General features: G+C 32.8%; 2 protein-coding genes across 14 annotated transcripts in view; both read left to right on the top strand.

The window, feature by feature from the left end:
• LOC129746877 (potassium voltage-gated channel protein Shaw) overlaps nt 1-14,157 on the top strand; it is a 470,858-nt gene that overhangs the window by 137,282 nt on the left and 319,419 nt on the right. The gene's annotated exons all lie outside the window — the stretch shown is intronic.
• LOC129746878 (potassium voltage-gated channel protein Shaw-like) overlaps nt 1-14,157 on the top strand; it is a 423,808-nt gene that overhangs the window by 306,245 nt on the left and 103,406 nt on the right. For both annotated transcript variants that reach the window (XR_008737394.1, XM_055740795.1), the window contains exon 2: nt 11,292-12,977. Coding sequence is in view for 1 of the 2 variants with exons in the window: in XM_055740795.1 (XP_055596770.1) it covers nt 12,769-12,977 (209 nt within the window). In the remaining variant the exon portion in view is untranslated. The remainder of the gene's footprint in view (nt 1-11,291; nt 12,978-14,157) is intronic.

The following is a 14,157-nucleotide window of genomic DNA, read 5'->3' as shown; positions in this document are numbered from 1 at the left end:
TTGCCATATGTCGGCGAAATAATCAGCAAAACTCTTAAAAAATATTTTTTAATACTGAGTTTTCTAATGATTATAATCCGTGTGGATATAGTCTTTAGAGTAGCTTCATAATTTTCAGTTTTTTGGCTTGATCTCTCAAAAGTATGATAATTCTGTAATGAAATTTAACTGAAATCTTAAACCAATAAAAGGATATATATATATATATCACAACCAGCAGGTATCGTCGCGCATCCAATGCATCAATTAATGATATCCATTTCACTGACTCTCTGGAGCCACCATTATTCAAAGGAAATCAAAAACTGCGAATCTCGACGGCGACATTATAAGTTCTATTCACAACTGATTGGACGAAAACAACAAAATGGATTTCTAGGAAGGTTCAAATGAATGAAACACCCAGAAACTATATGAGTATTCAGAGTAAAATTGCAAACCACTTTTTCAAAAGGTTTTTTTTCTAAATGTTTAAAACGCTGAAACCCTCAAAATTTTATGGAACTTCAAAAAACTTATATGACCACAAACGATTTTATTTAAGTGAATCAATTCACTTACCAAATTTTTGTAACTATTGTGCTTCTTTTTTTTAAAACCAAAGTCTTATAAAAAGTATTTCTAAGAGTTTGGGAATCAATTCAAATAAATCAAATAATTAAGAAAGCCAAACATGCTAGCTAGTATTAAAAATATCACCATTCAAAAATTTTTAACATTTCGACAATGATCGAGTCTTTTTTTTTTTTCAAAACAGAAAAATAAACTCGAGCATCCTCATTTCTACCTGCAAAGAAACACGGACTTTATTTTTTTCCCAACTGAAAACAGTGTAATAATGTATCATTTTTCGAAAATGTATGGAAAACAATTTTAATACACCTTACTTGGCATATTTTCTCATAAAATTATCAACAAATTTTTTAAAAAGGTCGAAAAATTTATTGATGTTTGTTTGAATTTGTAATGACGGTCGATTAATATGTATGTAGTTACAATAACATTTAAAAACAAAATAACCACGTAAAACAGCGTACCGTTTTTCAACTTTGACAAGCTGCCTCTTTTTTTCTTGGTTTATATAATTTCAAGAACTTTTCACATAATGAAGTTCAACCACCCAACAACGTTCCACAAAATTTAATTCCGCTTCTACTTAATTAATTTTGATCAAAACCTGTTTCCCAAGCTATCTGAACTATATTGTGTAAAACGAATGTATAAATGGTCTTCCCTAGGTATTCCCTTTGTATTTTCTCCAATTTGAATTTTTAGTACAAAAAGTTATTTCCAGACATTGATTGAAAATAATTCAGTCAAGAAATTTATTAATAAGTATTCACATCTAAAGGCTCATCGTTCGACACAAGGCATTTCATATTACGATGGACTTATCATAATAAACTTTTTAAGGTAAATTTGAATTGTAATTCTATAAAATTATGTGATTCAAACTCAAATCATAACACTAAAGAAGTTCACCATATGCAAGAAGGTGTTTTCCTCAAGACGTATAATCAATTATTTATATAAACACATCAACAAAGTGGTAGCCATGTGATATTTACTTTCTGCTACACAATATCAAATGAATCAGCAAAAAAGACGATAAACATCAATAATTTGATGTTTGTTTTTTTTTTATCTTTTGTTTGCCTTGAATATTTTAAATATCTTTGAACTAAGTTAATAAACTATTTTTAAGGCTAGAAACTGGCACTTGGGTTCATAAAAACAAATCGATATGTTCAATATTTTTTTTTGCAGATACAAAATTTTCTAGAAAAAAATCAACCTAAATTTTGCACAATTTGATGATTTGAATTTTATCCACTCCACATTTGAAAGGGTTAAATAATTATCAATTTATTGGTAAATAAATTTTTGAATCGGATGATGATTATATCGAGAAAGTCTTATTATAAATAATAAAAAACATATCTTTTGAACATCCATTCTCAGTGAGTATTTTTTTAATTTAAATAAACAATTTTTTTTTCTTGGCTTGTTTATTTTTTTCCTTCTGAATTCATTTGAAAACTATATTTCTGAATTTAAGGGAATCAAAGTATTGTATTAAAAGCATATATTTTTTCCTCCTTTTCTTCCTTTTTTCCTTTCCACCTTTTCTCCTTTCCAGGATCTTCGTAGTCAATTGGATGTGAAAAAATATTCAAAACTTTCAATTTCAAAACTAAAAAACCTGTGCTTCAAATTTCAATGCGATTTTGCTATTTATAAAAAGGTTTCGATTCGATATATTGATGAACATTACGAAAAAAAATTTCGAAATTGCAAAGCTTGAGTTAGATCTGAATAAATCCGAATTCCAAAAAAAGTGTTATCTTTATGCTTGCAATATTCAAACAAAAATTGCAATTCTTTTTTTTATCCACACAAATGCCGCGGAGATGGTAAAGTGTCTCAAATATACAAAACAAAATCATCTGTTCATTCCATACATTGTAAATGATAAATTCAAAATTTCATATTTTAAATCTTAAAAATTTATACTTTGAATTTGAAAAAAAAAACAAAATTTCGTTTGAATTATTTTGATGTTATGAATTTAAGACTTATTACAATAATCACTCGTGAAATATAGCAATCTTCAATTTTCTTGTTTTCAAATAAAATTCAATTTGACCGGGACAAGCATCAAATTCTACTTTTGTCACCTTTTAATTTTAAAGAAAATTCATAAGGGGAGAATTTATTAAGGATACAGGTTTTAATTGATTGATTTGATAAATTATTCGAAAATCAAACTTTAGAATATTTGAATAGTACCATCTTTGTACTCGGTATTGTTTTCTTAAGTTTTCGATCTTAACTGACTTGTTTTTTTTTTAAATTATTTAACAAATTTAACAAACAAATTTGTGTTCAATTTTTTCCAATTTATCCATAAATTGGATTAAAACAAATAATCAACCCCTCTTTGCTACATCTTAACTCTAAGAGGAAAAAAAAGATTTCAAATTTGTTCTCGCTTTTTAAAATTATGTTTTGATGAAATTTTCCAAAATTCAAATGATCGTTGATTCATCATCAATGCCAATTTTATTCTGAATGGGAATCGGTATAATTTTTTTCATCCTATTACCACATACAACTTTAATATTTCTTAAATGAAACTTTCAATAAAGATTGAAAAAAATTAAGCTATCTATTTTTGAATAACAGTAAGAAAAATTAAAACTCATAATTCTAGATCTGATTCTCGACTTTAAGTTTAAATTCTGTATTTGAGATGAACTCTAATCAATATGTTAATTTGAGAATTGCATTTTTGTTTATTGTACTTCTGATATGCTCATAAAGTATTATTGAATTATGATGCAACAAATGTATTGGTTTACTTTCTGATTAACATCTGATTCGTTAAGATTTCATATCACAGTTTTTGTATCATAACTAAAAATAAGTTAGTTTTTCGCAATGCAAAAACTGAGATATCATTTTTCAATTATTTTTATTTTATTTTATAAAGTGCTTCAGGAATGGTTAGATTGACAAGGAAGTTAAAAAAAATGAAAAAAAACTTTTTATTCGGAAAATATCGAAAAAAAATACCGGCTGCACTGCATAGGATTTTGTTAAAAACGCAGGTTTCAGTGGTGGAATAGAGTTATCTTTATTCATGTTTCGTCTATGAGGTCATTAGATTACAACTATATTAATTAGCGATAGCTAATTGTCACTTCCACATCTTATATTCCCTAACCGGGAAAGTACTCATTTCTCAATGAGTACTTTGATATTCTTACCCAGAATATCTGGCAACACTGTTGTGTTACCACAAACCCAATTTGAGTTGTTTGGCTTCACAGTGTGATGATGTAAACATTTATACCGTGTTTACCATCATCAGCTGTCATCATCAATCATCACCGCTATTGTTTCAATTGCGAATTGACTCAAAGCATGCGGAACCAAAACAAAATGTTTTGGTTCTGCTCGTGGCAGCAGAAGTTGCTGCTTGCTGCTACCAAAGAAAACCGTAAGTTTCAACAGATTTGAACCCGCGATCTCCGGCTTTTTAAGGCCAACGCATTACCGACTATGCTCTAGGATTTTGTAGTATTCCCATTGACTTTTTTTGGTTTGTTTTAGTACACTTTGTATCAGTTCATGATTTTAAGTTCCATTTTAAATTCAAACTTTTTTACTCTGAATTCATTTTCTGGGTTCTGGTTATGACTTATGAATAAGGTTGCAAGATTGCCCGGATATTTTATACACAATTTGACAAAAGTCCGGTCCGGCTCGGTTGCCCGGATTCCATTGAAAAAAAAGGCCGGATTTTGCCCTGATTCATTCACTTTTTTTGGCAAAACAAAAAAAAAAGCATACTTTGTTTAAATTTTTTTTATGCTTCCCAAAACGAAATTTTTTGATCAAGTTTTAAAAAAGTAAGTATTCATGAAAAGTTTTTTGATAGCCAAAAATACGATTCAAAAACTGCTTATAAAAAAAATTTCATTTTTTTTTTCTTGATATTGGGTTGAGTAATTCCTGGGTTTCGAACAAATTTTCCTGGATATTGCCCGGATTTTAAGTCTACATTTTGGAATCAGATGCCAGCATTTTGCCTGGTTTTACGTTTAAATAGCCTGGATCTGTCCTGGATAATTCTGGCAACCTTATTCGTGAATCTTATGTAATTCTTCCGATACTGATTTGAGTATTTCAAAATAAAAAAATTATTTTAAAGTCAGTTTTCAATTTGAAATTAATTACGTATAGGTAATTACAAAATATTTTATGTTTATAATTAGGAATACGTGAGTATTTTTTCTTTTTTTTAACGAACACACACCTATAGGATCTCAGTGAAACACCATGTTTCTTTGAAGAGATCTAAATTCTTCTTAAGACTGAAGCGTAAATCTTTCAAGGATATAATGGCTAGCATCTTACTTATGCTAACATCACTAGTCCACCGAAATAGTACTTTGTATGCCGTGACTGAGACTCGATCGCATGACTTCTGGCTTAGAAGACTATACTATACTCTAGGCTAGGGTCGGCGACAGTCTTCCAAGTATAAGCTATATTTCAGGTTAAGGTTATAACTTGCGAAAAAAACAAAATAATTGATTTGGAGCTTGAAGTCTCTATCAAGCTTTTTAAAAGAATTTTTAAATCTGTATTTGCAATTTTAAGTTTGAATCAAAACCGTAAGAAGGACAACTTAAAAAGAGGAGAAAGGGTTCGTTGGACATTTTTTCGAAAAATGAATTCTAATGATATTTTTCGCTAACAAAATTCGTGAATAAAAGAAATTTATATCTATTTCACTATTCATATTAAAGTTCTTCAACATTATTTATACATCAAATAAAAAAGTTACTTTTGAAAATTTGTCCCAAAATATTTACAGTAGATTGCTGAATATGTTAAGCCTTCATTTTTTTGTAACAAAATACAAACATACTTTCATCGATGGTTAACATCTTTGAATCAGCTTTAGAATCTGATAGAGTTACGTCATTTGAATTTAGCATTTAAAACTTTTTTTTAAATCCGTCAATTTATTAAAAAAAAACTCGATTTATGTTCCAATAGAAATCGTTAAAGCTACCGAACCATTGAGAAAATTTTAAAATTTTAACTGTCGCACATTGGCAAAAACCATATTTTCAAACGTTTACTTTTGAAGATAAGAGATCAAAATTTTACGCAAAAATCTTATTACTGCAATCTCGACCCAAATTTGAAATTTTTATATCAAATTTTCCTCTAAAAATCACTGCAATATTTGATTTTTTAATATTATAATATTGAAAAAACAGCAAAGATTATGGAATTCTTTGCGGATTTCGAAAGTTTAAATTACATGTTTCATATTAAGCAAATATTGTTTTATAAATCAATGTCTTAACTAAAATTCTGTGGCCAATTTTTTATAAATGAGATTTTCAATAAACAAATGGAGTCTCGTTCTGTGTGTCGTGTTGAACGGTCAAGTTTTTGGTTCGATCCGTCCGCGTTAACTTCTCGATTCTCGATTGCCTGAATATGAAGCCGCCTCATGAAGAGTGGAAGTGAAAGTTAAGAATAGTTACTGCATTTCGAAAAATTGCAAGTGAAATTGGAAGAAACATTGTGAGAAGCCCTCGTTTTAGTGAAAAGATTCCAATCAAACTTAATGAATTTAATTTTGGTGAAAAATCGAATCAATGGACGCGTCTGTACAAGCCAACACGAGCCAAACCAATCGAAGCAAGCGAAGGACACCAACAGCAGAAACCCGGTGAGAAGGTTTCAAATCACATGTGTTTTTCTCTATCTATTTTTTTTCTCCCCCATGACGAAGGTAACTTTCTTTATTCAGCGTTGCATAAAAAAGTATGTCTGTTTGTCTTATTCTGCTACATTAGGACCACCAATCAATAATTTTCAATGATGTAGAGGGAGAGATGTAGACTGTGTGATTTTCCTTCACAACACTAAAATTTCCTACCAACATGTGTTACTAGATAAAGCAGGAGGAAAATAGTACTTGGGAAAGAGGGGAGGACTTAAGGAGAAGCAAACTTTGATTGTCGGTATCTAAAATAAAAATTATCTATTCGTAATGTAACACCTGTGTTTGTGGGAGCAGGAAAGGTGTGCAAACTAGACGTCGAGACATATTCGCGATTGCTGGGCTGAGAATCAGAGAACCGTATATTCAAAATCCAGGGGTAGAATAATCTCAGCTTCAATTTTATCATCATTTCTTCGCTCTTAGTAATGTGACAAGTTTGGTTGTGTTTTTTTTTTCTAAAACTTATTCGATTCACACAGAATGAAGGTATACTGGCGCGTTTGGCGTTGCGTACGCTCCTGCGTTGGGATTGTCTAAATAGTCTCGACTGTCCATGTCGAAATGAAATCGAATTGAAACTGTAGGGATAGATGGATTTATTTTTGTGATTGTGCTTTAGTTTAAGGTAGAAGAAAAGGATGGAGCTTTATTCCAATCTTTCGCCTTTATGTTTTTCTCACTTATGTACTAGTTCACGGTTTTGAATGTTTGCATTTTCATGTTTTTTTTCTGAATCATATAAGATTTACATTTTTAGTATTTTTTACTTTCAAAAATGAAAGTTCATCGTTTGCAGAAAGGTTTCGAAGTAATCTCACTATCAAGTGCTTTTAAAAGGGTAAAATATTTGTAGAACCTTTCGAGCTCTTAACAGACCTCGAAAGGTTTAATGTTCTATTAATGTCTCCGTTTCTTTTTTATTTTCAAGAGCGAGTAAAGGCGCTTTATCCTTGGTCTAAGACCAGAAATGATTGTACACTGAAATCCAAAACAGTTCAACGCAGAAAAATACAAGTAAATTTTTAATAATCTTTCATCAAATAAATCAAATTTTCAAAAAGAATTTTAGTTTCAAGTTTTGTGATTTCTGTGTACCAAATAAATCATTTCCAGCCCATGAAGAATGGCTCTAGTGATTGGTGAAGTTACATTACATTTAGCATGGTATTTTCATCACGGAGCATTTTTCTTAGCATGCTTTCAACAATCCCCTTTGAAACGTATGGTACTGGTGGTCCACGTTTCTTCCTGTTCCTGTGTTCCAGATTTCTCTGCGTTCTCTGCTCCATGGTAGGCCCAACCATTTTATGTTTTTGATCATTTTGATGTGTTGATGTTAAAATGATCCAAAACATGAACAAAGGCAAGAAGAATAATAATACACGCTTATTATTCTTTGGGACTCAGACATAAGTTCTGGCTGTGGAAGTACGATTAGTGATTAGTGATTAGTGATGAGATTTTCAATAAACAAATCTTGCAAAATAAACTCAAATTCTGCTGAAAATTTGTAATTTTCGTGATAATGAGCTTACTTTAATCGAAATTCTCTGTTATGAAATCTATCTATATATATAAAAAGCAATTATCTGTATGTTTGTTTGTTTGTTTGTTTGTTTGTCCTCTATAGACCCAGCCGTCTTAAGAGCTAGAGGTCTGAAATTTGGCATGGATACTCATTAGGTTCAGGAAAGATGAAAAATGTTTTCAGATTTTTGGATGACCCCTTCTGAAAGGGGTCGTCCATACAAGACAAATAATGTTTTCGCGATATTGGCGTTATTTTTCGTCTGATTGTGTTGAAAATTTGCACATGAGAGTTTTAAAAGACGAGCAATCGATTGCAGTTATCAAATTTAGGGTAAGGGGTCGGCCAAAGGGGTCGTCCATATCCACTGATTAATGTTTTTGCGATATTGGCGTTATTATAGTTCGTATTGTGATGAAAATTAGCACATGAGTGTTTTGAAGGACGAGCAATCGATTTCAAGTTTTGAATTGTGGATCAGAAGTCGGCTGAAGGAGTAGTCCATACCCAACTTTAATGTTTTTGCGATTTGGACGATATTCTACATTGGATTGAGGTGAAAATTTCCGCATAGGAGTTTTGAGGGACGCTCTTTTGCTTTCAGGATTCAAATCTTGACTCAGGGGTCGGCAAAAGGAGTTATTATCTGTTCACTGTTTTTACGATATTCTCTTGATTGAGCATAGAATTGTAATGAAAATTGACACATGGGAGTTTAACAGAAAAGAAAATTGATTTCAGGTGTCAAGTTTTGAATCGTGGTAAAAAAAGGCCGTCCATGTCAGTTGCTCACTGTTTTCGCGATATTGTCGTGATCATGCATCGGATTGAGATGAAAATGTTCAGATGAGGGTTATAAACTATGAGCAATTGACTCCAGGTAGCATGTTCAATGTCAAGGGTTGGCGAAAAGGGCGTCTATATTCACTGTTCACTGTTTTCAAGTTCCTGACGTTATTTTACACATAATTTGAAAAGAAAAAATGGTACAAAGGAGTTTTGAAGAACGTAAAATTGGTTTCAATTATCGAATTTCGGGCCATGGGACAGAAAAAGAGGGTTTCATTGAAAGTTCAGTGTTTTGTGCAATAATTTTGTGGGAGGCAGTTAATTGATACCAATTTAAGTGTTAAGGTCAAGCAAAAGAGTCGTGCACATAAACAAATAGTACATGTTTCTGCCATAATGTCTAGATTTTGCAACCGATCGAGAAGAAAACACTCTCACATAAATTTTTATAAAAAGCCAATCAACCGTTCAATTTGAATTTCAAGTAATAGTAATAGTAGCGACTTTAAACACTGTTGAATTTTTTCCCCAAAATTGTCGAAAGAATGTTTTGAATTCATTTTCTAAACTCATTTTGACGTACCAATGATTTAAAGCGAAACGAAGTTCGTACGGGATCAGCTAGTTGAATTATAAATTTAAATCTTTCGATTTGAATTCCACAACAATTCTTAAGATTAAATCATAGCAGTTTTGATATTTTTACCTTGGTTGTTGTAATGTGTTTCCAAATTTCAATTCAATTTCTAAAATGTACAAAAAAATTCATATTCGAGTTACAGAACAATTGGAATATGTACCTAAAAGTTAAATTTATTCAAAGCCCCAAGTCATGAATCTATTATAAAAATTTTAAAATTTTGAGTTTATATTTTTTTTTTGAATTTCACTTGCAAATCTGGATTTAAATATGAATTTAAAATGATAAAGCTGATTCTGATTTTTTCACTTATGGATCGTCATTTCGAAGCTTTGTTAGGTTTGATTGTATTCTACAAAGCAATGATAATAAAGAACTCTGAAACTGAAAAATCATATTGGATCCTTTTTTTTATTTTTATTATCGGAAAATTATTATTTAATCATTAAAAATAAATATTAGTTCGCAAAATCATGAATCGAGTTTTGAATGAAATGCAAAATCATATTTGAAACGGTATTCCAAAAAAGCTTTTATTTTCTTATTTCTAATGTTGATTCAAACTATATATCAAGAGCTCTAAACTGGATTCAGAATCGTAAATATGTAATCAAAAATTAATTTTCATCAATAAGTAAGAAAGTTAAAAAAAACTGTAGCAAAGTTATGAATTTGAGATTATTTTTGAGGGTTTTGCATCAGTTTTGAGTTTTTAGAGAGAGCTTGTAACTCTTTAATAACCTTATTCAACCGCCATAATTAAATGAAAAGTTTAAAACTTTGACAATACCTGTTTACGAGTTTTTATCACCGCCAGTTGTTGTTATCATTTCAAATGGATATTTTTCGGTGAGTGTCGTATCAAATAATAACAATTCTTTTACGTTTCGGCCTACTGGATAATTTCAGCCATCATCAGAAAAAATGAATTTAGATAAAAAATATAAAAAAAAAAACTTTAAATCAACACAATAACTCGACCAACCAAATCCGTTCAAAAAATTATATGAACTCGGCCAAACTCTTAAGGTTATAACTTACTGAAAAAGGCATTATTCTGGATACTTTGAAATATACATCTCCTTTCTCAGTGGAAATGTATATTTGACATGTTGCACAATATTATGGTTTTCAACAATTTGAACAACTTTTTTGTATATGCCAAGTTTCTAAATCGTATACTTAAAAAGATTAAAAAAAACTTATAATTAATGTTTCTTTTAAATGCTCAAAACTTTATTGATTTTCATGCGATCTAGAGGATGTCTTCGACAGAATTTCTGAAAACAATAAGGCCCTCAACTTTTGTGAAGATATCAAGTTTTTAAATTAATTATTTTAAGAATTTTTTTTATTTCCCTTCCAAATGTAAAAATCACTTTGACCAAAGTTCATAAAAATATATAAGAATGTTGTTAAGACATCAAATGTCTATCGTTTATCGTTCGTCCACAATCAATTTTTATCGCTTTTTAGGCCCATTAACCCTTGTGTACTGTGGTCTCAAATCAAATCATCACCGCAGACATTCACCTCTTATGCTAATGGCGTTGAATTAAAGAGAACTCATGATTGAAGTCAAGGCTTAATTTAGAGTGTGCCGGCTTTTTTAATGAGGGATAATATAATGGCTATGTACATATCGAAAAAATGTTCCTAGATTATGAGCTTTATCGTTTATTTTTGGGTATCACATTTTAAAACTTTCCTTAACAACTTTAAAGTTTATTCTCAAATGATCATTGTTGATCTTTTAAATTTTTTTTTTCAATATATTTACTATTCATTTCCGTTCTATCAGGTCTGAAGCTTTTCAGGATTTGTTTTGTAATTTTCATTATTATTCTTCGATTTAACCTATTCATTCATTTGTTTGAAAAACACATTTCAGTATAAATATATCACCTTCCAAATTCAATTCCCACCGCTTTATCTGCGAAGTGATAATATTCAATAAGGCGTGACCGCATTATCTGATAGCTTATTTTTGTTTTTTTTTCTTCTCCCATCCTCCACAGATTACGCTTCCTGCAATCTTCATCACCGTCGTCGTGTCGACGACAAAACAACGAAAGAACACGCGTCAACCCACCAAAACCGAAAACAGCAACGCTAAGCAATACCAAAACCGAAATCAGGCAGCAAGCAACAGCAATAATAACTTGTATTCGTTCATCCAGTCAGTCAGTCAGTGGCAGCATCCAAAACTTCCACAATACACCGTCGTCAGCAGAAAAGGGGCCACCGAATCGCATCCAGAATGTTAATCAGACTTTCGTCAACGTCTTCGTCGGCGTCTTTGCAGCAAAAATTGAGTCCGGTTTCAGTGGCAGCAGCTTTTCTCGGAATCAACGAAAATGCCCGGAGGAAGGTCAACATGAGGAAGCGTTTTGACGTCGTCGTGGGATGCCGGAAAGGGCGCGCCGGAAGTGAAACTTTGGCCCAGGGTTTTTCGTCCAGGTTGGATGCTGACCAGCCGTAAGGTTTTCCTAGCCAGGTGCGTCTGAACTTGGTCCAGAGTTTGGCGGAATCAAACGAATTAATCATCCGGCGACTACTGGCACAGGCAGAGGGAGGCAATTTAATTTCCCGGGCTGTTTGTCGTGTGACAAAAATCAACTGGACCCACCTTGGAAGGAATCTTTTCCCCACTGAATGATTTATCACTTTTTGTGGGGCTGATGAGACAAACTTCCAACACCTGCTCGAGAGAAGGGAAAAGGTCGTAGAAAGTCGTAGGATAGTAAAAAAATCTCAAAACGAAAGTCTTGATGCACCGGGTTTCATTTCTTGACTCAGCAAAAACTGGGAAAAGGGACCATCGAACATTCTCCGGAGACGAGATCGTGATTAAATACATGCGACATAGCGGAACAACAACAGAAGGTAAACAGAAATAGGCCGTCATAAAAATCTAATCAACAAAGCTTCTCCCTAGAGGGTCGGCCCCAAGAAAACTGGTAGAAAGGAAGAAAGCCACGAAACAAAATCAGGCCGACAGCGAAGACAACTGAACGACGACCCTAAAGAAACAAATCATACACTCACAGCAGCGATTCGAGCAGGAAAGAAAAAGAAAGAAAAAACATTGCTGGTCCGTTAGTTTTTTTTTTATATCTCTGGAGCCACCAGCAGAGTCAAGCACGTGTTCAAATCTCGAAGCAAAAATCTTGGTAGAATAGCCATCATCATTTGTGAAGACTGCAAGTTACCGCCAGTAAACGAAGAAGCGCAATCACGAAAGCACCAGGATCGTAAAAAAAAAGAGTGTCCAACGCATCTCCAGGACACCAGTACCAGAAAGCAGGAGCAGAGCACAAATTGCCACTCATACTCGGAAGGGCTAACTCCAACCAGAAACAATAAAACAACACAAACAACACCGACAGCCGAGAGTACACATTTGCTAAAAAAAAAAAAAGAAACTAAACCGTTACAGCAGAAGCAACACAAGAAGAGAAAAAATCAGTAGACCCTCCCCCAAACCAAACCAAAATGAATCTTATGAACATGGACTCGGAGAATCGGGTGGTGCTGAACGTCGGGGGAATTCGGCACGAAACCTACAAGGCGACGCTGAAAAAGATTCCGGCCACCCGACTGAGCCGGCTAACCGAGGCCCTCGGCAATTACGATCCGGTCCTGAACGAGTACTTCTTCGACCGGCACCCGGGGGTGTTTGCCCAGGTGCTCAACTACTATCGGTAAGTGATTACCTCATATGTGATTTTGGCGAAGAAATTTGTGCAAACACACACCCCGAAGAATCGGAGTCCTCCAGAGTCAACTTTTTCTCAACTCACTCGCTGTTGAGGAAGATATTTTTGGGTGTGTATTTTCTCTCTCTCGAGAAACTTTATTGAAGTGTAAAAGCGCGTGACTGGAATCCCAAAGTTCATGAATTGATTCGTAACCGAAGTGGACTTTTTTGTTTGGTTTATTGACCAATTTCCTGGGAGCCTCTTTTATAGTTCATCTGAAAAAAGAAAAATTTGTTAAGATTAGTTCCAATGAATCCCATCGGCCAGTAAAATCTAAGAGAGGGTGTGAGCTGAAATTTGTATTCGATCATCTTGTTCTAATATTTTTTTTTCGCAAAATCTTATTAAATGTTACAGTTATCCTAACGTTGACAGTTGCATAATTCTTTCTTGAAAAATCCTTCACATATAATGTCAGAAAAAAAAAATTTCTTGCTCGGGTTCTTTTCCAAAAATATAACTTTTTTGCACTTTAAAAACGTGCAGAATGAGTTCTTGACTCTTGCAGTCAGATAAAGTCTTCTCGGGCTCGAATAACAAACTTTGCTCGGATATTTGATACAAAATTTGAAAACTGTCCGGCCCGGCCCAGGTTACCCGAATTTTCTTGGATTCATTTACTTTTTTAGGCAAATAAAAAAGTATAGCAAATTGTGTTGAAAATTGTTTTTTTAATGCCATCAAAACGAAATTTTTGGTTTCTTGGAAGCTTAAAAACCAGGGGGATGGCATCCTTATTCTTTGTCATTGAATTTGACAACCATCAAAATTTCGGGCCTACGATTTTGTGGGCCCATAACGAGCCTGACATTTGGCTGTCAAGGAACCGGACTTAATGTCAAATCTTAGAGAATAATGAATCATTGCACACTTACACAACAATGGTTCTGGTTCCTTATTGGTTGAAAATTTGACTTATTCAACTTTGAACTACTTTGAGATGAAAACACCATAAACCTCTCTTCCGATGGAAATTTTTGCTCGAAAGAAGAATCAGGTTACCAACCCCCTGCTAAAAACCGATCTTAAATCTTTCAATGAGTTTGTTTTTTAAATTTTTTCTTGATTTTTGATGGATAATTTATGGGTTTTGACAAAAACATTTCGGATATTGCCCGAATTT

Source organism: Uranotaenia lowii, chromosome 2 (genome assembly GCF_029784155.1).
Source record: "Uranotaenia lowii strain MFRU-FL chromosome 2, ASM2978415v1, whole genome shotgun sequence".
NCBI classification, from domain to species: Eukaryota; Metazoa; Arthropoda; class Insecta; order Diptera; family Culicidae; genus Uranotaenia; species Uranotaenia lowii.
The sequence above is the reverse complement of the archived record's forward strand: the minus strand, read 5'-3'. Positions and strand labels throughout refer to the sequence as shown.